The following is a 26737-nucleotide window of genomic DNA, read 5'->3' on the forward strand; positions in this document are numbered from 1 at the left end:
AGGAAAAAATCGTGTTACAGAAAGTCCATAGAATTTTAATAACTTGGAAGGAGGGCAAAAAAAGGGGTGAGCGCGCCTAAGCTACATTGCTTTGGACTGGAGTCACATATCGGCCAGACCAGGTAAGGAGAGCAGATTTCCTTCCCTAACAGACAGTTTTTAATCCAGTTTTTAAAACAATTCAGAATCTAGTCAGACAGTCTTTAAAACAATTGAGCAGCTAATCAGACAGTTTTTAAAACAATCAAGCTGTTTCATAGATACCATTACTGTTACTAGATTTTTGCACCAGATTCATTTAATTCACAAAATTCAAATTCCCCAGCTACTATGGTGGGATTTGAACTCATGACATGAGATCTTTAGTTTGGGTCTTTAGATTACTAGCTTCGTAACATAAGCACTATAGTACTATTCCAATGTTTTGGGTGAAGGCAGCTTGTGACTGGTCAACACAGACCAGAACATTTCAGCCTGTGTTTTTAGCAGATCTCAGTTGGAGGTATAGAAGCAGAAATACAACTTGCCTAAGTGATTTTGCACAGGGATAGGAAACTATGGTCAGGGGTAACACTCCTAATTATTATAGGAAGATCCTTGTTGGAAAGGGTGTAAATATAAACATTGGATGAGGACAGGATTGGACTTGGCTGTAAATCTTTAAACTGACATGCTGGAGGTAGCAATGCGTGACTCAACCTGAGCAAGGAGTCAATGGTTCCTCATGGGAAAGGAAGAATGAAGACATTGAAGACAAAAGGCAAGATTTTGGAAATAAAATAGTTTGTAGTTTCATGATACAATGATTAAAATATTCCAAATGAGAGAATATAGAAACATCTGATTTACACATTCAGAAGCATTAAATTTTCACAATTTACCTGCTTAGAGCCTCACTAAGCTAGTAGAATATAGAAGCCCACAGATCAAAGTTCACATAGATTGGCTCACACAGGATGCTCACACAGACAGATTAACACAGAATGCTCACATATATAAACTCACACAGAATGCTCACATAGATAGACTAACACAGAATGCTCACATAGATAAACTAACACAGAATGCTCACATATATAGACTCACACAGAATGCTCACATAAATAAACCAACACAGAATGCTCACATATATAGACTAACACAGAATGCTCACATATATAGACTCACACAGAATGCTCACATAGATAAACTAACACAGAATGCTCACATATGTAGACTAACACAGAATGCTCACATATATAGACTCACACAGAATGCTCACATATATAGACTCACACAGAATGCTCACATAGTTAAACTAACACAGAATGTTCACATATGTAGACTAACACAGAATGCTCACATATATAGACTCACACAGAATGCTCACATAGATAGACTAACACAGAATGCTCACATATATAGACTAACACAGAATGCTCACATATATGGACTAACACAGAATGCTCACATATATAGACTCAACAGAATGCTCACATATATAGACCCACACAGAAAGCCCACATAGAGAGATTAACACAGAATGCTCACATTTATAGACTCACACAGAATGCTCACATATATAGACTAACACAGAATGCTCACATATATAGACTCACACAGAATGCTCACATAGATAGACTCACACAGAATGCTCATATATACAGACACAAAGAATGCTCACATATATAGGCTCACAGAATGCGTACAGATATAGATTAATACAGGATGCTCACCTATATAGACTCACACAGAATGCTCACATATACTCACACAGAATGTTCACATATATAGACTCACACAGAATGCTCACATATATAGACTCACGCAGAATGCTCACATATATAGACTAACACAGAATGCTCACATAGATAGATTAAGACAGAATGCTCACATATATAGACACACACCGAATGCTCACATATATACTCACACGGAATGCTCACATAGATAGACTCAAACAGAATTCTCACATAGATAGATTAACACAGAATGCTCACATATATAGACTCACACAGATTGCTCACATATATAGACTCACACTGAATGCTCACATATATAGACTCACACAGAATGCTCACATAGATAGAATCACACAGAATGCTCACATAGATAGACTAACACTGTCAGGGACAGCATAAAAGCTAAAGAGAAAGCATGCAATGCGGCAAAGAGCAGTAGGAAACCAGGGGATTGGGAAGCCTACAAAGACCAACAGAGGACAACTTAAAAAGAAATAAGGAGGGAGAAGATTAAATATGAGGGTAAACTAGCCAGTAATATAAAAGAAGATATATAAAGGGTAAGAGAGAGGCAAAAGTGAACATTAGGCTGCTGGAAAATGATGCTGGAGAAGTAATAGTGGGAACAAAGAAATGGCGGAGGAACTGAATAGGTACTTTGCGTCAGTCTTCACAGTGGAAGACACAAGTGACATCCCCAAAGTTCAAGAGAGTCGGGGGGCAGAGGTGAGTATGGTGGCCATTACCAAGGAGAAGGCGCTAGGAAAACTGTAAGGTCTGAAGGTGGATAAATCAGCTGGACCAGATGGATTACACACCAGAGTTCTGAAGGAGATAGCTGAAGAAACAGTGGAGGCGTTAGTGGTGATCTTACAGGAATCACTGGAGTCGGGGACGGTCCCAGAGGACTGGATAATCGCTAATGTAACCCCCCTGTTTAAGAAGGGAGGGAGGCAAAGGACAGGAAATTACAGGCCGATTAGCCTGACCTCGGTCGTTGGTAAGATTTTAGAGTCCGTTATTAAGGATGAGATTTCAGAATACTTGGAAGTGCATGGTAAAATAGGGCAAAGTCAGCATGGTTTCATCAAGGGGAGGTCATGCCTGACAAATCTATTAGAATTCTTTGAGGAGGTAACAAGTAGGTTAGCCAATGGATGTTATCTAATTGGACTTCCAGAAGGCCTTTGACAATGTGCCGCTCAGTAAGATAAGAGCCCATGGTGTTAGAGGCAAGGTACTAGCATGGATAGAAGATTGGCTATCTGGCAGGAGGCAGAGAGTGGGGATAAGGGGGTCCTTCTCAGGATGGCGGCTGGTGACTAGTGGAGTTCCGCAGGGGTCAGTGTTGGGACACAACTTTTAACTTTATACATTAATGATCTAGATGAAGGAACGATATCCTGGCTAAGTTTGCAGATGATACAAAGATAGGTGGAGGGACAGGTAGTATTGAGGAGGCGGGGAGGCTGCAGAAGTATTTGGACAGGTTAGGAGAATGGGCAAAGAAGTGGCAGATGGAATACAATGTGGGCAAGTGTGAGATCATGCACTTTGGTAGGAAGAATAGAGGCATAGACTATTTTCTAAATGGGGAGAGAATTCAGAAATCTGGAGTGCAAAGGGACTTGGGAGTTCTAGTCCAGGATTCTCTTAAAGTTAACTTACAGTTGAGTCGGTAGTTAGGAAGGCAAATGCAATGTTGGCATTTATTTCGAGAGGACTAGAATATAAAAGCAGGGATGTGCTGCTGAGGCTTTATAAGGCTCTGGTCAGACCACATTTAGAATATTGTAAGCAAATTTGGGCCCCATATCTCAGGAAGGATGTGCTGGTCCTGGAGAGGGTCCAGAGGAGGTTCACGAGAATGATCCCAGGAATTAAAGGCTTAAAATATGAGGAACATTTGAGGACTCTGGGTCTATACTCGAAGTTTAGAAGGATGAGGGGGATCTGATTGAAACTTACAGAATACTGAAAGGCCTGGATAGAGTGGATGTAGGGAAGATGTTTCCATTAGTAGGGGAGACTAGGACCCGAGGGCACAGCCTCAAAGTAAAGGGAAGACCTTTTAGAACAGAGATAAGGAGAAACTTCTTTAGCCAGAGAGTGGTGAATCTATGGAATTCATTGCCACAGAAGGCTGTGGAGGCCAGGTCATTGAGTGTATTTAAGACCAAGATAGATAGGTTCTTGATTGGTAAGGGGAGCAAAGGTTATGGGGAGAAGGCAGGAGAATGGGGCTGAGAAACTTATCAGCCGTGATTGAATGGCAGAGCAGACTTGATGGACCAAATGGCCTAATTTCTGCTCCTATGTCTTGTGGTCTTATGGTCTAACACAGAATGCTCACATTTAAAGACTCACATCGAAAGCTCACATATATAGACACACAGAGAATGGTCACATATATAGGCTCAGAGAATGCGCACAAATATAGACTAATACAGGATGCTCACATATATAGACTCACACAGAATGCTCACATATACTCACACAGAATGCTCACTTAGAGAGACTAACACAGAATGCTCACATATATAGACTCACACAGAATGCTCATATATATAGGCTCACAGAATGCGCACAGACATAGACTAATACAGGATGCTCACATATATAGACTCACATAGAATGCTCACATATATAGACTGCACAGAACACTCACCTGGGTAAACTAACACAGAATGCTCACATATATAGACTAACACAGAATGCTCTCATAGAAAGACTCACACAGAATATTTACATATATAGACTCACAAAGAATGTTTACATATATAGACACACAGAATGCTTGCATAGATACGCTCACACAGAATGCTCACATATATAGACTCACACAGAATGCTCACATATATAGACTCACACAGAATGCTCACATAGGTAGACTCACACAGAATGCTCACATATATAGACTCACACAGAATGCTCACATAGGTAGACTCACACAGAATGCTCACATATATAGACTCACACAGAATGCTCACATATATACTCACACGGAATGCTCACATAGATAGACTCAAACAGAATTCTCACATAGATAGATTAACACAGAATGCTCACATATATAGACTCACACAGATTGCTCACATATATAGACTCACACAGAATGCTCACATATATAGACTCACACAGAATGCTCACATATATAGACTCACACAGATTGCTCACATATATAGACTCACACAGAATGCTCCAAAAAATAGACACACAGAATGCTCACATTTATAGACTCACACAGAGTGCTCACATATATAGACCCACACAGAATGCTCACATCTCTAAACTCACACCGAATGCTCACATATATAGACTCTCACAATGTTTACATATATATGCTCACACAGAATGTTTGCATATATAGGCTCGCACAGAATGTTCACATATATAAACAAACAATGCTCACAATAGATAGGATCACACAGAACTGGAGGCAAACAATGCAAAATAGAGCATTTGCCGGAAATCAGTGATAAAAACAGATAATGCCTGCAATACCCAGCTGGTTGGGAGAGGCTGCTCTCAGTTACTCGCCCCTGCCCTCCACCCTATCACAAGTTGTTATTCCATCCCCTCCTCTTCTCTGCCTCTCTTCTTGCTTAAAAGCTGTTCCCTCTCCAACCTCTTCCAGCTGCTCAGACCTTTCTCTCTCCGCATATCCTGCCTGACCTGCTGCGAATTTTCAGGACTGGAGTCTAAGCTCGAGTGAATTATTTGATGTAGGAATAGGAAGGGCTGTGAGAACTGCTCTCTGTTGCGGAGCAAACGCGCCTGTTTCCACCCACCCTTGTCATTTGGTGAATGTCTGAAATATATATATATATATAGGTATTGCTCCCTCCCCTTAGAGCGGGCTCGTTGTGAGCGACTTCGGTGTGTATCTGTGTTCTTTCATCGCCAACTCTGGGTTAGAGCGCTTCACCTTTCCAACAGAGACTCCAGTTGCACCTTCACAAAGTGCGGATTTACAAACAAAAAACTACCCGAAAAGTTAACTTACTGTGTATGAGCTGCAGTCGTATTGGCGATTTCATTGCAACAGGGAATCTAAACTTTCTCACTGATTTTAAAACATACATATATATATGTATGTATATTAGTTGCAAGATATTCCAGTGAGTTGCCAGTTAAGATTTCACCTCTGCACTTTCATCAAGATTATGAATAGTAAATTTAAGTCAGTTGTCGGTGTCATGCAGAGAGAGAGAGCAGTGTTACATTATAGGTGGGTTTCTTCCGTACTGCTCTGCAGTTTCCCTGTTGTTTGACTCTCTAACGGGACGGCGCTGTGCAGTGTGGATTGGGAATCTCTCTCTCGCTCTCTCTCTCTCTCACACACACACTGATCCAAAGTGGAGATGAAGCTTTCCTAAAAGATTTCAGGCGAGACCTACTCTCAGCCAGACAGGCACAGCTCTACAGACCAGGAGGCTGTCAGTTCTCCAACATCGACTTCTAAGAAAGAAAGGTAAATGGTATGTTTTTTTTATATTAGTTTTTCTTCTGTGACTTGCGGAATCCTGCCGTTTATTTAAGCGATTGGCTGCTTAATTGCAGTGCTAAATATCATTTTAAAAAATAGTAACAATCCAAATCAGTTGGAAGTTACTGAGTTTATTATGGCTTTAAATATCGAGTGTCGAATACATTTGGACCTAAATATCGACTTAGAATGGTCCATATATTTCTGTGAACTGCATATCAGTGGGATTAAACCAAACCAAAAGTATTTAATTTCAACAAGTGAGACACATTGTATAAATGTTACGAATATTTCCCCTGTGTAAACTATACCAGGGTAGCCGTCAGCCCAGACCTGTTGACAAGGAGTGATATTATTTTCAGAGAATGGTCTGGAAATATCGCACGTTATCTAACAGCTGGCATTTGGGACTGTCGGAGAATACCTCAATTCTGTATGTGTGTGCGTGTTGCGTGAGTTAATATATAATCGGGATCATCTGTATTTAGAAAGCCAGCGAGAGAGTGTTGTGACAGATTGAAACAAAAATTGTTGGATTTCATCGGCCTCGGGGTCAGTTACATTCCCCTAACTTCGTCCCCAATACGAAATACACTTTCACATTGAAGCGCCAGAGAGAGAAGATCGCCCAATCCCTCTTGCATCTCGAATTTTCCTTACACTTTTCAGGAGCGATGCTTGCTCGAGTTTCGCTGGCTTTAGTTTCGCCTCAGCTTTTGCAGAGTTGAGTGAAACGTCGTATCGGCCATGAATATTTCCGACTGTAATAAACTTTTTTTAAAAAAAAAGTTATTCAGCTGCTTTTATAACAGATTTTGTTTGACGAGGTGCTCAGCTTTAGAAACTTCGACAGAAAAGCCCGCCGTCTGTCCGACAATGCAAATGAATGGGTTCAGCTTTGGAAAAGTTAATTCGAAAATAGACACAAAAGCTAGTCGTGATGGGGGTGACGACGAGACAGTGTCTATCTGGTTAAATAGCATTCCCTCCCCCCCCACCTTGCCCTGAATGAAACGCTGCCGTCTCTCTCTGGAAGAGAGCGGCTAAATTGCAGAGCTGCCTGAGTTTGCAGCTCCCGCAGTCGGAGCGTGCATTCTCTGTTGAACCCGTGTTACCTAGAGCAGTCTGACCAGTGACTGATGAATGAATGAGCCAGTTAATGACTCCACTGGTGGGCGACGGCGTGGCGTGGCCCTCCCTCACCCAACTCCCTCAAACGACAAGGGACCAATTCCTCTCTCAGCTGCTCCCACTTTCCAATCTGAGGGTAGCTTTAAAAAAAAACTTTTCTCCTGTCTTCTCCACGGTGAATTCCACAGGCACCAGTCACTTCTCTGTCAGTACCTCACAAATTCAGCCATTCTCCCTGAATGACTTGTGGGCAAGTTGTGCCAATGTGCTACTGTGTATTGAGCATCATCCTGTTTTCTGCTGGAAGTGAACACACACACACACACACAGATACCAGAAAATAAACACAGGCACAGGGCACCCACCCACTCTGATACAGGACATACCAGAAACAGATACAGGACTCCGAATGGTTACAACACAGACAAGGTCATTTTTTTTTTTACAAAAACAGAAAATGCTGGAAAAACTCAGCAGGTCCAACAGCATCTGTGGAGCGAGAAAGAGAGTTAATGTTTCGAGTCCGTACGACTCCTCCTCAGTGCCAAAGAGAAGCAAAAATGTAATGAAATTCACACGGTTTAAGGGGGAGGGGGGGCGGTGGTGGGGGGTGGAGCAGGTGAAGCTGGATAGAAGGCCAGCGATAGGTGGGGGCAAAGGAGAGATTGACAAAAATGATTTTTTTTTTAAATTATTCATTCGCAGGATGTTGGCATCACTGGCCAGTTCAGCTTTTATTGCCCAACCCTAATTGCCCTCCAGAAGGTGGTGGTTGTTGAACTGCTGGCACACCCACAGCGCTGTTAGGTAAGAAGTTCATTCCTTATAGACCTGGAAGCAGTTTATTACAACTGAATGGCTTGCTAGGCCATTTCAGAGGTAACCGCGTTGCATAGCATGTAGGCTAAACCAGTTAAGGATGGCAGGTTTCCTGCCCTGAAGGAGGACATTAGTGAACCACATGGGTTTTTACAACAATCATGGTCAAAATCACAGAAACGAGATTTTAAGTAATTGAATTTAAATTCCATTGGCTGTCATGGTGGGATTTGAACCTGTGTCTCAAGAGCATTTGAAACAAAAACAGAAATAGCTGGAAAAACTCAGCAGGTCTGACAGCATCTGCAGAGAGGAATACAGTTAACTATTCGAGTCCGGGTTCTGATGAAGACTCATACAGACTTGAAACATTAACCCTGTCTTCCTCTCTGCAGATGCTGTCAGACCTGCTGAGTTTTTCCAGCTATTTCTGTTTTTGTTTCAGATTTCCAGCATCTGCAGTATTTTGCTTTTATCCCAGGAGCATTTGCTTGGGTCTCTGGATTATCCAGTGGCATTACCACTATGCCACTGCCTCTGCTGTGTCCATGCTGGTCCTCTGCAGAAGCACTTCACCTTAGTGTCTCTCCCCACCCCCACTTTTCTCCATAGCCCTGCCTAATTTTCCTTTTCAGATGATGACTCTTCCAAAGAGACACATACACACACACACACACACACACACACACATATATCCATATATATATATACATAAGCAGAGTCTTGCCATTTGTTGGGGCTCCAGTGAATTCTCACAAAGGGCAAAATCGTGAACAGTAAACATATTTTATGGTGTAATTAGATAGGCTCCAGCCATCCCAAAAATTGACCTTTTTAAAGGAACAGAGGCAATAAAAACTATTTTTGAGTCAATTTAAGACAATTTTACTGGATAAATTGTTTAACAATGCAATAAAACAAGAACAATGTAAAATTTGTCAGTCAGAGGCAATAAAAACTATTTTCTGAATGTATAGTAAAGCTTGTCGTACTTACAGTGCACATTACAGTACAGCACTGTACTTGAGAGTGGAGGCAGAGGGAGTGGGTGAAGTGGCTGATGTCGAGACATTGATGTGGATGAAAAGAACAATGTTCGGCTTGGTTCCTTCACCTTCTGCTTTTCAATTTTGTGAAGTTTTCGGTAAGAGCAATTGCAAGTCTCAATCGCTCTGCAGAAGGCAGTGCTTCTTTCCATGCTTGTATCATGGTCTGTCACCTGTTTCTTTTTCAACTCTTTAGCTGATCTTGCAAGAGCTGCCATCATCTTTATTGTTAAATGAGCCTCCTTAGGCTTTTCTTCCTGCTTACTTTCAGTTCATCAGTTCAACCAATTCTTCTGTGAAGAGGTCCTCTTGATGAGACTGGAGCAATTCATCTACTCCACCTGTGATCAGGTCTTCAAATCCACCCCCCTGGTCAACAATCCTGGCCATTTCAGCATCTTATGGTCTTATGGTCAGCCACACTAGGCAATCGTGTGAAATCATTCACAGCCTCAGGCCAAAGTTTTCCAGCAGGCATTTATGGCTGAAGTTCTAACTTCATCCCATGAGTCCTTAATTATGCCCATTGCTGTGAGGATGTTGAATTCCTTCCAAAATTCACGTGGTTGAAGAGTCTGCTTCCAGAAGATGAAGAGAGATGCTGAAACTTCATCGGGTGTAGTAAGTCTTGAATGATGCAATGACTGCCTGGTCCATTGGCTGGATAAGTGAGGTCATATTTGGGTCAAAAGCAAAATGTCAACATCTGATGGCTTTCTGCGAGAGAGTGTGGATGTCCAGGTGCATTATCGAGGGTTAGTAGGACCTTGAAAGACAGGTTCTTTTCCTCAGATAAGTCCTGACCTCTGGCAGAAAGCAATTCTCAAACCAGTCTTCAAACACAACAGTTGTAATCCAGGCTGTTAGCCTTCCTAAAGACTGACAGCTGAGTTTTATTTTTCTCTTTGAAAGCTCAAGGGTTTTCTGACCTATAAACCAGCATTGGTTTACATTTAAAACCAGCCACATTTGCAGCCTTAAAACGAGGAGCTGTCCTTTCTTCTTTTGGTATGTAGATTCTATTTGGCATTTCCTTCCAGAACAGGCCCATTGCATCTGCGTTAAAGACCTCCTCTGCTTGTAGCATCTCTCCTCAATGTACTTCTGCAGCACCTTGGGCAGCCCCCCTCACCAATGTCACATCATGCAGCCCGAAATGATTTTTAAAGTGATCAAACCATCTGTGCTGGCTGAGAATTCTTTGGAAGGCAAAGGAGTGACACCTCCTGCACCACCTTCTTCATCACTATTAGCACCAGTGACACCAGCACTGCCCTCTTTACTACTGTTTATACGCTGGTACAATTCACGTGCCTTATTTCTAACAATTGCACCATTAACTGGGGTCGCCCTTTAATGCTGGTGCTCTATCCACACATTGAGCAACTTCTCCATTTCCTCCAAGTGTGGATCTCTCCTACTTACAAAAGTTAACCTGGCAGTACAACTGCCAGAAATACTAACATTGGCCCTTATTTTTCCTTTAGACTGCTAATGTATCTGATTGGGGATTCATTAACAGAGTATTCCCTTCCCAACATGGTAGCACTTGCACCATTTTTTAGCCTATCTAAGATTGTGCCTTCTTGTGCTCCCTGGGATGTTTTTGGTTGGCTCTGACTCACTCATTTTCAATAAAGTGCTGTGCTGTACATGCACTGCAAGATACTGGTCGGGAATTATTATATCCTGTAAACCACAACAAACCATGTGCAGTTAGAGATAGCACTTGCACAATGGGTATTTTCACAGGAGAAATACACCACGATGACCTTGTTTTCTATGGCTTCTAAATGCTGACTTTTCTTTATTTCAGGACCAATGTAACTTCAGGTAGAAACTTTTAATGCTTAAAACATGGATAGTTCAAGATTTGGGGCCGCGATGGGCAATTGTGCGCACAAGGACATTCGCATGGGTGCACAAATTTGTGAAAGAAGGAGTCACAAATAGCAGGAGTTTACTGTATACACACACACAGTCACAGGACACACACACAGTCACAGGACACACACACAGCCACAGGACACACATGCAGATACAGGGCACACACACTCTCACACATCCACACACAGATACAAAACAGAGGACACATATAACCACCCCCACTGCCACCCCCCCCCCCCCCTCCCCCCCACCATATACATAACCATAGCCACAGGACACCTGCGCACACATTTATAAAACGTACCGTCTAATTTATTTTTGGAGTGCCTGGGCATTTTGTTAAGTCCTTGGCCCCTTTTACATTGTTTGTGTACCAGCACGTATGTGGAATCTTAATGGCACTTGTGTGCAGCTGTACAAACTTAGAGGGAAAGTCACCAATAGCCATGCACAAACACAGCAAACACACACACACACACACACACACACACACACACAGATACAGGGCACAAACACACAGACAGGCACAAGAAATGCAGATATGGGATACACACCCACGCACAAACAAGTACACACACAAACACACATGCACATACAGATACAGGACACACAGCCGCACATACACGGGATTGTAATCAGTCAGAAATCTGGATGATTTCCTCACCTGCTTTCCCAGGGCAAATGCATCCAAGGACAGCTGCAGCTTTCCCCACCCCCTGCTGTACACTTTGGATCAAGTAAATGTGAATCGGATGTGTCACCTTCCTGCTTTGTGCAGAGCATTTCATTTGAGGTGTCCTTTACATTTAACAAACATTACACCAAGACGTGTAGGACAAAAGTGTTTTTGAGGCAGTGGTCAGGAAATCCCTCGAAGCTGAACATCCTCCATTGGCCAGCGCAATATCAGGTAGCAATTTTTGTTCTTTTTATTCATGGGATGTGGGCATCGCTCACTAGACCAGCATTTATAACCCATCCCTAATTGCCCTTGAGAAGGTGGTGATGAGCTGCCTTCTTGAACCACTGCAGTACACTCACAATACTGTTAGGGAGGGAGTTCCAGGATTTTGACCCAGCAACAGTGAAGGAATGGTGATATATTTCCACGTCAGGATGGTGAGTGGCTTGGAGAGGAACTTCCAGGTGGTGGTGTTCTTATGGATCTGTTACCCTTGTCCTTACCTTACAGATGGTAGCAATCTTGGGTTTGGAAGGTGTTTTCTAAGGAGTCTTGGTGAGTTCCTGCAGTGCATCTTGTCGATGGTACGTGCTGTTACTACAGTGCATCGGTGGTGGAGGGGTTGAATGCGTTTGTGGATCGGGTGCCAATCAAACGGGCTGCTTTGTCCTGGATGGAGTAAAGCTTCTTGACTATTGTTGGAGCTGCACTCATCCAGGCAAGTGGGGTGTATTCCATCACACTGCTGACTTGTGCCTTTGTTGTGGTGGTTCAATGGAATTAGCACCCAGAGTCTGCGTCTCACGTTCATGAGTCTTTATTCAGCATATGCAGGGGATCAGTGACCCTTCGCAAGTCAGGGCTAAAAATCTAGCGATACAAGTTTCACAGGCATTTTATACTATTTGGATACATGTTGTTTAGCCACCTACATTGTTCTGTTAAAACCGCATAAGCTACAACTGCCCCATTTTGCTGTCCATCTGGCACTTCCACCACTGACATCTAGTATTATTATCTCATCCCTACTTTTCTGAAAACGAGAACCCCGTAACCATGCTGATCCAGTTATTACTAATGGTTGCTGCTAACCACAACTCTTGCTTCAAGCTAGTCTGTCTTTAATTATCAAAGCCAATATATGTCAAATATCCCAGTAGTCTCTGTTCTGTAAGCTCATTGACTATTATTGCTGCTTAAGTTTCCCTAACACCTTCTAGATGGTGGACAGAACTTGGGGAGTCAGGAGGTGGGTTAGTCACCACAGGATTCCAAGCCTCTGACCTGCTCTTGTAGCCACAGTATTTATATAGCTGGTCCAGTTCAGTTTCTACTGGCTGTGCGTGGTGGTGGTAGAATTGGTTAAAACAGGGCCGCGACGTGAACGCTTCTACATTGGCCCCTGCAGATCCTGCCGAATTCAACAACAAGGCACAAAAATGTGTCCAGTTCTGGCTGGGCCAAGTATAGACTGTCCGTGGACAGGATAAGAAGAAGAAGCTCAATTTCTGATCAATCGTAAACCCCCAGGATGTTGAGAGACGTTTGATTAATTAAATCAAACATTGATTTGGATCAGAATCTCATCCTCAATCTAATAATATAGCTTCAGCATGTTTTGACTAGCTATCAGTTTATTTATACACACAGATTCATGAAGCACAAAACAAGGCCATTGAGCCCATCCTGCCTGTGCCAGCTCTTTGAAAGTGCCATTTAATTAGTCCTACTCCACCTGATTTTCATCCATTGCCGTGCAAATACTTCCTTTTCTTGTATATTTCTTTTGATAGTTACGATTTAATCTGTTTCTACCACTCTTTCAGGCAGTGTCATCCTGACCGTATCAGCTCGCAGCATTAAAAAATTCTCCTCATCTCTCCTCTGGGTTTTGTGCCAGGGTTTCTCCAAGAAACAGAACATGTACAGTATCTCAGCATTTGACAGATTGTTAGCAGCTTGGGTATAAACCTTCATCAGAATTGTAATGCCAAATGCTTACACTTGAGTGTAAATCTGTCTCATTCAGATGTTAATTCCATTTCCAGCACATTTTGATTAGAATTACAGTATTTCAACTAAATCATCAATTGAGACTCCACTGCCACACACTTTATAAGGCTGGGTAATAAACTACATTGTAAACTGTATTGAATACTGTGGGAATATTGCATAAGCGATGTGTTCCCTTTCTCTTCTCACTGTCATGAGAGGCTGCCCCTCTCACTGGAAACCTATCCATCTCCATGGACTGCATTCCTGCCCCAGGCGAGTGTCAATAGACACCGTCTACTATCAAGTGCCTGACAAAGTCAAAGTGAATAAGGGTGCGGTTGTTTGATTGAAAAATTGTTTAGATTGTGTCATTGAAAAAGCTGGAGTAAAATCAAACATGTGGGAGGTGTGGTTCAACCCATCAATCATTAACAGAGAATCATTCATTGACTGATTCAAGTCAGTATTGCAGGGACTATAGTGTGCGGAATCATAGGAAAGGATTTTAACACGGATGAGTGTGTGGGATTGGGTGCAGGTGGGAAATTAAATCAGGAAAATTTTCCAAGCATGTCAGGAAGTCAGCTCCAATCCACTGACTTAAGGGTTTTACTGAGATGGGGCCCACTTCCAGGAGGCAAGCTAGCATTTTAAATACTTTAATGAGGCTGGCATTAATTTAACCTGCCCTGTCAGTTTTACATTGGGGTGAACGGAAACCTGATAGCTTAGCTGCCACAAGGTTGCATGTGGAGCAGATATGTGCTTTTGCAGCACTGCTTGTGGGCCAAGAGGAGCAGGCGCACTTCCCTCTGCCTCCCTAATCACCCCCAAAATCAGACGCCTTTCCCATACAAAGACTCTCCAGGGTTAGTGGTCGGAACCCCTTCCCCGTCCTGGTTTCAAACCTTCATCCCCCTGGAGCCTGAAATTGGACTTCGTTCTGAGGTTTCCCCTGGAATGCTCCCCACCTTACTGAAAGTCAAGCCTGTTCATCGGGAAATCAGGATGACTCTCTGTATAAAGAATCTGTCAGGGCCACAAGAGGAACACTGTAGATTTAAGTCTTCCAGGTTTCCTGTCCAAAGATGGGGCCCTGGCTTAACGTCTCAGTCAAAAGAAGGCATTCCTAGCTGTGCAACACTCCTTTTGTACTGCACGGGAGAGTCAACCTTAATATTTGTGCTCACGCGCTGGACTGGGACTTAAACCCAGAACTTTGTGACTCAGACATGTAAACAGGATTCAGCTTCGGATCCATGGTTCTCAAGGGTTAAAGAATTGACGTATAGGGCATCTGCCTATAATGGTGTCACTTAGAGTCAAACAGTAAAGAGCTACCAAAGTGATATGCTACAAAGCTGCCTTTTTAAATGGTAGTTTCTCTACTAATGAATGCATGGAGGACAACTTACACCTCATAGCAAACACTTACACATACACCTGGTAAATTTGTAGGAGAAGATCAAAGATCCTGAGGGGAGAAATCTGTTCACGGCTGTTCAGTGAAAGTAATGGAGGACGCAATGCGGGCTGTGCAGGAATGGGCCTATAGAATTGCCTGACCCTGGGAAATGACATAAGTCTGCCTCAGGTAGGGCTATCTGAGTGAATTTCTCTCCCCAGCTCACTCTTAGCTACAGAATAGCATAGGGTAAACACGACAGAGGTCCAAAAAAGGAGACAATTTGGAAAAATGAGACGTCAATAAAATAGAGAATAATGGAACTCTGCTTATGATTATTCAGCAGTAACTTAATATTGGTAATTCTGCAGTAAAATGGTTCATTTATGTAGAGATTTGGATTGCCTGGAGTGATCACAACATCATAATCTAATCAAGGCTTTTAGATATGCAGATCTAGATTAAAGATGTACATACAATATGCAATTGTGAAACGTCATGTTTTCAATGTACTAATCTTTAAATCAACCTTCTAGCCTGAAGCCTCTGCCAAATCCATGCTGGAAATACTACTCTTAGAAATATTTTGCTACCTTATTTCGAAACTGGCTATTATGCAGAGAATAAAAAATGGAAACTTCCAGGCCCTTCAGCCTGATTGTTAGAGTTTCTCAGGAACCTCCTCAGACTGAATTCCAATCCAGGACTTCTTAATTTTTCTAATGATGTATTTATAATGGCATTGGTAGGGTGAGGGGCGGGGGCAGGGGATTTTAACTTTTTGACTCCCCTCCCCCACCCTGCCAGGAGTTGGGACGCCTGGCAGTGCCAAGAAACCTGCAAGCCCAGGCCCCCTTGCTAGCTGTGGAGTTTTGACTCCATGTGGCATCGCTGAGAGGCCCCCGCTCAGAAGTCAGCCTGACTGACAGGCTTGGCTCCCAGTCAGGTGTGGAACACTGGAGAAGAGACCACAGGATCAGGCAGGCCTGAGCCTCCACTTGGGAGATGGTGTAGGAGGTCTGATGCCAAGTTGGAGTCCAGTCCTTGAGGAGGTGAGAGTGGGGGTGGGGGGTGGGGGCAGATGGCTGGAATTTGATCCTGAGGGTGTAAAGTGACCTCAGCAGTGGAGAGTGGGTTGGGGGTGGCTAGAGGCCTCAAAAGGGAGGGGTCTATTCCTGGATGGGGCGGATCTGATCCCGAGAGGTGGAGGCAGGGGTCAGAGAGCTTGGAAGAGAAGGATCGAAGCCTTCGGGTGGGGAGGTCAGGGGAGATTGGAAGGTTCATGGTGGTGATCGGAGTCCTTGGGTTGGGAGGTCAGCAGCCTCATTGGGGAGATGGGAGGTCTTGGGATTGGGAAGGTTGAGAGGAAATTGGAGTTGGGGAGGTCGGGGGGAAATCAAAAGGGTTGGTGGGTGGCTGGTGGTGTCCAATGGCAGGGAGTTGGCACTTCGATAAGGATCAAGCCCTCACCTCAGGAAACCTGGCTAGCGAGTTAAATTTGAAATGTAGTTTGAAAATGCAGCATCCAGCCTCATTATAAATTTAAATTGCCAACCTGGCTCCTGGACTGCCTACTTCTGGTCCCACCTCCATTGAAACCAAAACTGGGAAGATTGGAAAGGGGTCAGGATTCAGATCTGTAACACCTTAAGCTCCCACCCGCCTCAAATCCTCCCATTCTTTGACTTAAAATTCCCCCTAGAAGCTACATACTCTACCAGGGAGTGTCATCTTCAGGTAAGTCTACCAGATTAAAAAAGGCATAAAAAAACTTGCGCTCCATCCGACAGTGGCATTTGGCATCTATTAGAACAAAGACGTCTTAAGTTTTTCTCCATTAGTTCGTTTATTCGTAGGTGTCACCTTATTCTCAGAATGTTGACTGTTATGAATCTCCACCTCTGACTGTCTTGTGCTGCCTTTACACATTCTGCATAGATCAATTGCATCCATTATCCAGTTTCTCTTCTCTTACATTCTCCATCAATCTTCCCCTTCAGTAACTGCCTCTTTCTACTGCCTGCTCTAATGATGTGACCAAAGTATTGTATCTTTCTCTCTTGGATGCGATGCACTAATTTCCTCCTTTATACAGTCATTTCAAGCACTTCATCATAGTGCTCTCCCCATTAGTACATGGTAGTCAATACTGAGGTTCATTTACCTTGTGTGTTCCCTAATTAAGCATTAAGGTGCTATCAGTTTATACTGTTAATGGAGTAGGTGCTACCTTTCACCCACACTAGGCGTAAAAGAATGTTAATTGAGTGTCTCTGTTTGTTAAACAACAGTTGGAGGGTTTCCCCCTGAATTTCTGAAGATTAATGTTGAACAGAAAGATGCTATTAATGCCTTTTCATAGATGTTTCATAGAACTAGTCACCTGAAACCAATAAAAGCAGAATGAAAGGCATTAAGAAAGCTAAAACCAACTCTTGGGGTGGCACACAGAGTGCCAAAAACTCCAGCTAGAATAATGGAGCTTTCTAGACTTGTTGTGTTAGGTAACGATATCAAGGGGTGTGGAGGTAAGGCATGTCAATGGGGTTAAGGTATCGATCAGCCATGATCGAGGGGCTGAATGGCTTCCTCCTTTTTCATATGAGAGTGCAGGAAACCCCAAGCTGCCCGAAGGGGAAAACACTGTACATGTCAGAAGGGTTGGCTATAGGGAGCATTTTACCTGAACATGTTATCATTGATGCCAAGGCTGTCGGATATGCTCCAGTGATACTGCATATCTGTGCCTGAGAAGGGAAATCTCCTTAGGTATTGCTCATGATAAATCAGGTTATATGTTAGAAACCAGCCACTAGTGTGGGCAAACCAGCATGTATCAGTGCTGATCCTCAGCCTGGATATATAGGGAGAGTTAGTGGCAGGAATGGCATCCAGCTGTAAAACCATCTGACTAACCCAAAAATGATGGTTGATATGAATAGAGGTGGGGGAAGGGTGGTCAACCAGCATGGTGGCAACCCCATGTAATATAGAAAAAGCCAAAAGAGAGAAGAGAAAAGTAGTCAGGTTATGTGTTGGTCGTAGAAGCTATGACCATTATGCCATGTAAAATACAATGCATTATTCTGCTGCTATCGTCACGTTGTGTCCCAAAAAGGTCACAAGGTGTAAATGCTGTAAAAGGGCAGATGCTGACACCAATTAGAGGCTATTGAGGTTCCTCCATAAGTTGAGAAAAACAATCAAGAAATGATTGGTTTTCTCTTTTTATGTGATAGAGAAACACATTGTTATTTGGTAGTAGAGAGCTTGAGTATTGCTGAAAAAAGAGATGTCAAAGCTTAGACAAGTCTCTTTTCTCAGCAATACTCAGTGATATAGTTAGTCAATAGGCAACATGATTGGCTGGCAGCTCCTGAGGGCGGGCCTTCTTCCCACTGAGGGTTGGAAGTCCCGATCTCAGCTAATTTAGCCTGCCCCCAGCATGTTATGATTACAGGGTGACCTTGTTCAGGTCACGTCAGCTTCCAGTTGACTTGGTTGGGGGGGGTGGGTTGGTGAGATGGGAGGGTTGGTGTTGAGCAGCCCGGCCCCCATAAGGTGCAGCCTATTAACCCTGTTTCTGCCTCCACAGACAAACAGGTTGATCGACAGACAGATAGATAAGAGGCAGGCAGACAGACAGTTAGATAGGAAGACAGACAGATAGGCAGACAGACAGGCAGATGGGCAGTCAGACAAGCAGATGGACAGATAGACAGAGGAACAGATGGAAAGATAGATAGGCAGGTAGATAAGCAGACTAACAGATTGATAGATAGACATACCGGTAAATGATACATTTGCTCTGGAGCAAGGCTGATTTGCTCTATAATGTGACATATGGAATTTGCTAACACAAGGAGAATATGGTTGTTAAAGAAGATATTTTGAGCAGTAGAGTAGCACTTTATGAATGTTAAATAGTGTGACACCTACGTGGTTATTTTAAAGTGCATAAACTCAGTGGTAGAGTTTTAAACATGGCAATGACATAACTACACACATTATCAAACTAAGCATTTATACATATATATATCTAACTGGTGACTGGTTCCTGAATTAATGGGACCATGGAAATATCATGTCAAACATCAAAGATGTGTCTAGGACATAAGGTTAAATAGGCATTCTGGAGTTTGTTGGATTTACATTTGGGGCAGGGAAAAGCTGCGTAGAATCTGCCTTCAGAGGAATATATATTTTGGGTTGAGTCTATAATGGAGTGAATTGTGCATGGTCTGTAGAAGGAATGGACTTGTTGAGACAGATGCCCTTTTCTTCTATCACTGCTAGACTTAATGTTTTGGATACCTATTGACCAATACTGAATGGTTTGTTTCCTTTTCTGACAGAGCGAGCTGGAACTTTATGCTTCTCCCAGGTCATCGCTTACACTTTTAAACAGCCCCATCCCTTTTTGATGCATCACTCAACATTGGAAAAATGGCAACATTTTGACATTTCCTGAGAGCACAACTGTAGAATTTATACCACTTGTGTGCTTAAAAGCAAACAGAACCGTCCTACATTCTGCTGCAGACTGTATAGAAATTCCAGCATCTCTTACAGCAGAATGGTGAAGATGCTTGAGGTGTTATGCAATATGGTTAATTTGGCGACCCTCTCCATGGTGCTGATTCTGTCTCTGGGAGTTCCACATCTGACACTCTCTTGTCCTCATTCCTGTGCCTGTTATTTCTCAACTGAAGTTCACTGCACTTTTCGATCACTGACAGCAGTGCCGACCAGAATACCGAAGGAGGTGGAAAGAATCAATTTAGGGTTTGTACATCTCTAGATATGGTTGCAAAAATCTACCTCATTTTTTAAATTTTTGAAGTATGATTATATAGTCACAATGTCTACAAAAGGCATAAGTATTTTCACTTGTACTGAATATACAAGCTGACAGAGCTTAATTCCAAGGGCGAACAGATTGATCCTTGTTTAAAATTAGTGGCCCAATCTTTACTGAGCTGGCCCTCCAAACTGAGGAGAGGAGCTTTAACCAGTTGGTTTATATGATAATCCAGCAGTTATATAGTCACCATTACTGATTCTAGCTTTTAATACAGATTTTATTTTATTTAATTTACTGAACTTAAATTCCCCAGCTGCTATAGTGGGATTTGAACTCATGTCTCTGGATGCTGGATTACTAGTGCTGTAAACATAACCATTATGTTGCTTTCCCAGTGCTGTTTCATGCCCCATTCCAAAGACTGGAGCACAAAGCCTGGGCTGACACTCCCAGTGCAACAGTAGAGGAGTGCTATACTTTCAACACTACTGTCCCTTGTGTGGGATGTGAGCCTTCCGAGACTGAAGTAAAAGATCCCATGATATTATTTGAGGGAGATCAGGGAAACTCGTCCTGATGCCCTGGCCAATATTTATCCCTCAGCCAACATTAATAAGACAGGTTTCTGATCATTTAATTCATTGATGTTTGTGGGGCCTTTCTGTGTGCAAATTGGCTGCTGCATTTCTTGCATTACAAAACTTCAAAAGTACGTCACAGGGATACCTTGAAGCCAGAAAAGGTGCTACCATAAACAAAGTTTTTTTTTAATCTGTACTGATAAGTCAGCACTCAAATCTACCCTATAAAATGAAAATTATCAGACAACTAGAAAACTAAATCACCCTGATAACTGGTAAATGCAGTGACTAGAATAGAAAGTTTAAATGTTTGCTCTTGAGACTGTGTTGCATTAGCTCTTTTTTTGATTTTGACCAAGATGCAGGGGTATGATCTGCTTCTTCCATCTTCTCACAGCTTTAACAATATACAATCTGTGAGCAAAATTTCGTTCCATGGACTTCAAAAGCTGGAGCTTCTGATGCTACACGGAAATGAAATCCAGAGGCTTCCGGATGGAGCTTTTAAAGATTTGCAATCGTTGCAGGTAGTGCTTGGTTCCTGGGCATAAATACTTAAATTAAAAAATGCATTGAAAATTGTACTTGTGAATTTTTTTTTTGTACAAGGGTAAATGCCACAAAGAAATTTTAAAATATATAAGGTTTAAAAAGACGTTTGACCTCCCCTCCCTGCCTTACCTCCCCTCCCCGCCCTGAGACCCCTATATTTAACTGGTCCTGAACTCCCTGCAGTCCCAGTCATCTCCACTGCAGCTTCTGGCGCTGTTGGGACTAGAAAGCTATCAGCAATCAGATTGGTTTGCAGTTCTCCGAGGCAGGACTTCCTACGAACTGAGGGGTGGAAGCCACATCTCTCGTCAGTTAACGCTCGTTGGGGTGTTAAGTGGCGGTGAAGCAGCCTGTATAGGCAGCAGTGCATTCACTGCTGACTCCTCAGATGGCAGGAAGAGAAAGCCCACCATCAGAAAAATCCTAGACATTGATATAAATTGTAAATAACTGAGACCCAAGCACTGATTCTTATTGTACTCCACTAGTTACAGACTTCCAACAACGCCAACAATTTTTATCTATATAGTGTGTAAGGAAATGTCCCAAGGGCCCTTCACAGGAGCATTATAAAATGAAGTATGGCACCAAGCCACATAAGACGATATTTGATTAAAGAGGTATGCTTTAAGAAACAAAAATAAAAAATGCTGGAAAAACTCAGCAGGTCTGACAGCATCTTTGGAGAGAAAGATAGAGTTAACGTTTCGAGTCCGTATGACTCTTCTTCAGAGCCCCTGAAGAAGCTCCTGAAGAAAAGTCATATGGGCTCGAGACATTAACTCTGTCTTTCTCTCCATAGTTGCTGTCAGACTTGCTGAGCTTTTCCAGTATGTTTTGTTTTTGTTTCAGATTTCCAGCATCTGCAGTATTTTGCCTTTATCTATGTTTTAAGCAGTTTTTTTTACAGGAGTAAAGCAATGTAGAGAGGTGGAGGGGCGTAGGAGACAATTCCAGATCTTGGAGCCTAGGAGCTGAAGGCACGGTCACCAGTGGTGAAGCAATTATAATTGGGAATGCACGAGAGGCCAGAATTAGAGGAGCGCAGATTTCTCGGAGAGTTGTGGGACAGGAAGAAATTTGAGAAATAAGGAGGGGGCAAGGTCATGGAGGGATTTGCAAAGAAGGGTGAGAATTTTAAAATTAAGGCTGTGCTACTTGAGGGGCAAAAGTAGGTTAGTGAACACAATCCAGAAATGACTCATTTATTCCCACTTTTTTTTTTGTTGCCCCATTAACCAACCCCAAAATCCATGCTAAAATATTACCCCAATCCCATGAACTCTAATTTTCTTTAATAAGCTCTTGTGTCAAACCTTAACAAACTGTTTTTGAAAAGCCAGATACGCACTGCATTTATTGGTTCCCCCTTATCTACCCTACTAGTTTTGACCTCAAAAAAACTCCATAAGATTTGTCAAACACAATTTCCTTTTCACAAATCTGTGTTCAGTCTGCCCATTGTTGACTCTGGCCAAACATATTAAGATTTTCTTAGTGCACTGTTACCACATCCCTAATAATAGGTTTGAACAATTTACCCACTACTGATATCAGAGTAATTGACCTATAGTTGCCCGTTTTCTCTCCTCCTTCTTTCTTAAGTAATGAGGTTACATTTGTCATCTTCCGATCCATGGGGACAGTTCTAGAATCCAGGGAACAGGATGCAATGGAGAAAAATATTTTAACAGTCAAATGTAGATAGATTTTAAACAAAATAATAGTATTATTTTTTCCACTGCATTCTGTCTTTTTGCTGTTAACTTGTCCCAGATCCCCATTAGTGCCTTAGTGTTTTTTCCTCTAATTTTCCTTTCTCCATCTCCTTCATCCCCCCCAAACCTCCCAAGATGATCCAATAAAGTTGTCAATCTCTGGGTGGGCAGCACAAGGATAACCACCTCAATGATCTGTGAAAGTTATGCACGTGCTTCTTGTTAATATAGTGCTATGGTGCTTTGGTGTAAATCATTCTGCATACTGAACTGATTTAGTTTTGTTTTGAATTGCCTATTATTATTGAACTTAATTATCCTTCTCTTGCAGGTACTTAAAATGAGCTACAATAAAGTGAGTGCCATAACAGCGCAGACATTTCAGGGGCTGGTGAATTTGTTACGCTTGCACATAGACCACAATAAGATTGAGTTCATTCAACCAGGCGCATTCTATGGACTGACTTCCCTGAAAATGGTCCACCTTGAAGGGAACCTGTTGCAGCAAATCCATCCAAGCACCTTTGTGACTTTTTCATTTCTACAGCATTTTAAAGTTTCGTCAATAAAGCACCTCTACCTCTCTGATAATTTCATTAGGACGCTACCCAGGGAAATGCTTCATTCAATGTCAAAACTGGAAAGCATCTACCTCCATGGGAACCCATGGTCATGTGACTGCAGGTTAAAATGGCTGCTGGACTGGGAAAGAGAAGCTGGAGGTAATCAGTGATGTTGCGCCAAGTAGGAATGAAATCAAAGTGAGGAACATCAGTGTTGGAAAAGGAGCATTTTTCCATTTCCAATTTCAGCAGCAGTTATTCCCGGGTGAGGTATATTAAGATGCACAGTGAATCTCCCCTTCCCCTCTGAACAGGCTGGGGGCCTTTTCTCTATTGAGAGATAACCTGATAGAAGTCGTTAAAATTATGAAGTGGTTTGATAGGGTAGGTGTAGAAAAAATGTTGCCACTTGCGGGAAAGTCCAAAACTAAGGTGTCAGAAATATGAGGTAGTCTCCAATAAACCCCATAAGCAATTCAGAAGAAACTTCTTTACTAATGGTGTGGCGAGAATGTAAGATGCATCATCAATGTAGTGGTGGAGATGGTTTTAAGGGGAGGTTAGATAGGTTAATGAGGGAAAAAGGAATAGAAGGCCACGTTGTTAGGGTGAGATGAAGAGGAGGTTCGTTTGGAGTATAAACATAAGCATTGACCAGTTAGGCTGAATACTTGTTTTGGTGCTGAAAATTCTATGTAATTCTCATAAAAATGCATAGCTGTAAATTCAGCAGAGTTCACCAACTGCACCTGTATGCCTTTTTTTTTTCACTGTTTGTATGCTAGCATTCCATAGCCTCTTTGATTAAGATTGTCAATTCAATGCTCAGTTAGGACAAGTTTTGAATTGTGAGCCCTTCCCACCAGAGACAGTTTGTAAAACTGCTCAGAGACTTGCCAAGGTCACTTCAGAAATAACCCTTACAACCTGCATCCAGAGCCAGGTTTTATCCCATCATTCTGAGTTAGAGCTGAACCCAGATCACACAAGATCAAAACCCAAAGCACTGCCTAATCCTCCTTGTCTATTTCTTCTAATGGGGAAGTCAAGAACAATGGAACATAATCTTAAAATTAGACAACCAGGCCATTAAGAATGGAAAGCAGGTGCACATTTTCATGCATAGGGCAGTATCACAATATCACAGTATCTTTTCAGTGTAGAAGGAGGCCATTCAGCCCAGCGAGTCTGCACTGGCTCTCTGAAAGAGCATTCCACCTAGACCCAGTCCCCTATTTTAACCCCGTAACCTTGCACATTCTCTCTTCTCAGGTAGCCATCCAATTCCCTTTTGGATACCTCAATCGAACTTGCCTCCACCACCCTTTCAGGAAGTTTGTTCCAGACTCCAACCACCCTCTGGATGAAAAATGTTTTCCCCACATCACTTTTACTCCTTTTGACCATTATTTTGAATCTGTGCCCTCCAGTTCTTGGGCCAGAATTTTGGGGTCAGTGAGCGGGGGCAGGGCCTGCTCGCCGGCCAGTAAAATGACGCGTGGTGATGGCGGGCATGCGTCCCGAAGTCACCGCGCATCATTCAGGTCTTGAGTTTGGCGGGTGTCCACCGGAGCCAGCTGTGTGCCTGCCAAGCTGTCAAAGGCCTATTAAGGCCATTTAAACACCAATTAAGCTAATTAACTGAGCTGCCCGTCCAACCTTAAGGCTGGTGGGCAGGCAGAAAGCAGAAAGCATAGGCGGCCTTCGCATTTATCATGAAACCTCACCCATGGGCCGGATGACGTTTCATGAAGGTTTTTAAAGTTTAATAAAAATTTTTAATAAAATTCATTGACATGTCACGTGACGCTGTCACATGAGGAGACATGTCTTAAAAATGTTTCTTCCCTTTATTAAAATTTTCAATTATCAAAGCGCAGGCCCCGACTCAGCCTATGCCTCCCCCCCACCGGCACAGGGAGCGCACAGTGCTTCTGGGTGCATGTCACACTAGGCGGGCCTTAACTGGCTGGCCCACATAAAATGGCGGCGTGCAGCTGATGGTGAGCAGCGATTGGCTATGAGCCCGCCTTACCCCACCCCCGATGAGGAGAAAATTCTCCCTTTGATATTCTCTTGAGTGGGAACAGTTTCTCAATATTTACCCTCTCCATACCCCTAAGGGTCATGAATACCTCTCAGCCTTTTTTTCTCCAAGGAAAACAGTCCCAACCTCTCCAATCTACCCTCATAGCCACAGTTCTTCATCCTGGAAATCACTCTTGTGAACCCCTCTGCACTCTTTCCAATGCATTCACATTTTTCCTCAAGTATGGTACCCAGAACTAGACGTAGTACTCCAGATGAGGCCTAATTACAGAATCACAGAACCTTAATGTCACAGAAGGGAAGCCAATCAGCCCATCATGTCTGCACCAGCTCTCCAAATGAGCATTATGACCTAGTGCCATTCTCCTGTCTTTTTCCCATAGCCCTGCACATTGTTTCTATTCAAATAATCATCTAATGCCCTCTTGTGTCTTATACAAGTTCAACATGACCTCCTTACACTTGCACTCAATGCCCCTATTAATAAAGCCTAAGATACTGTATGCATTATTAACTGCTGTCTCAAGGGTATCAAGGGATATTGAACAAAATTGGGCAAATGGAGTTGAGGTACATATTAACCATGATCTAATTGAATGATGGAAGAAGACTGAAGGGCTGAATGGCCTACTCCTGTTCCGATGTTATTGTTTGGCTCTTCTGTCTAACATTTATTTTACAAAGCTAAAATTAATCAATATATAGTTGTGCAACCACTTGAAGTGCAACATTTTTCATTGCTTTTGTAGCTATCTGCAAAATAAAGGAATGAAAGTTGTATTAGCAACTTCATTATTCAATGCAATGATGGTAATGGGCTCAAAATGAAAAGCTATGTCATTGCTAACCAAATCAGCATTGAGGCCAAGAAGCACATCTTAGGTAAAGCACAAACCTCTCTCAAAGCTGTTAAGGCTCTCCGTCAATTGAAAATTTCAAAACTGAGATTAATAGATTTTTGTTTGGGTAAATATATTAGAGAATATGGAGTAAAAGTGTGCTGATAGAATTAAGTTACATATTAACCATAATAAAATTAAGTAGACAGGCTTGAGGGGATGAATAACCCACTCTTATTCCTATTTCCCAACCACTGCACAAGGGTTGGATTAACAGACCCACTGGGCTGGATTTTACAGGCTGGGAGGCAGGAGACCTCATAAAATGGTGGCGGAAGACATTGAGAGGGAAGTCCAAAGTCTTCCCATCACCGTGTGGTATCCCCAGAAGCTGGAATGACAGTGGTGAAACCACCCGCTATTGGGAGGTGGGGTGGCCAATTAATTCAATTAAGT

General features: G+C 42.6%; 1 protein-coding gene across 3 annotated transcripts in view; it reads left to right on the top strand.

Moving 5' to 3' along the window:
- The first annotated feature begins 6012 nt into the window (after nt 1–6012).
- Nucleotides 6013–26737, top strand: part of mxra5a (matrix-remodelling associated 5a) — a 39252-nt gene continuing 18527 nt past the window's right edge. Inside the window, exons 1-5 of one of the 3 annotated variants that reach the window (XM_041200022.1) lie at nt 6013–6195; nt 8047–8148; nt 19531–19960; nt 20958–21087; nt 23162–23552. In XM_041200022.1, the coding sequence (XP_041055956.1) occupies nt 19752–19960; nt 20958–21087; nt 23162–23552 (730 nt within the window). In that variant the 5' untranslated portion in view covers nt 6013–6195; nt 8047–8148; nt 19531–19751. The remainder of the gene's footprint in view (nt 6196–8046; nt 8149–19530; nt 19961–20957; nt 21088–23161; nt 23553–26737) is intronic. The other 2 variants (XM_041200021.1, XM_041200023.1) reach the window with 2 other exon arrangements.

The sequence above is a fragment of the Carcharodon carcharias genome, chromosome 11 (genome assembly GCF_017639515.1).
Source record: "Carcharodon carcharias isolate sCarCar2 chromosome 11, sCarCar2.pri, whole genome shotgun sequence".
Taxonomy (NCBI): Eukaryota; Metazoa; Chordata; class Chondrichthyes; order Lamniformes; family Lamnidae; genus Carcharodon; species Carcharodon carcharias.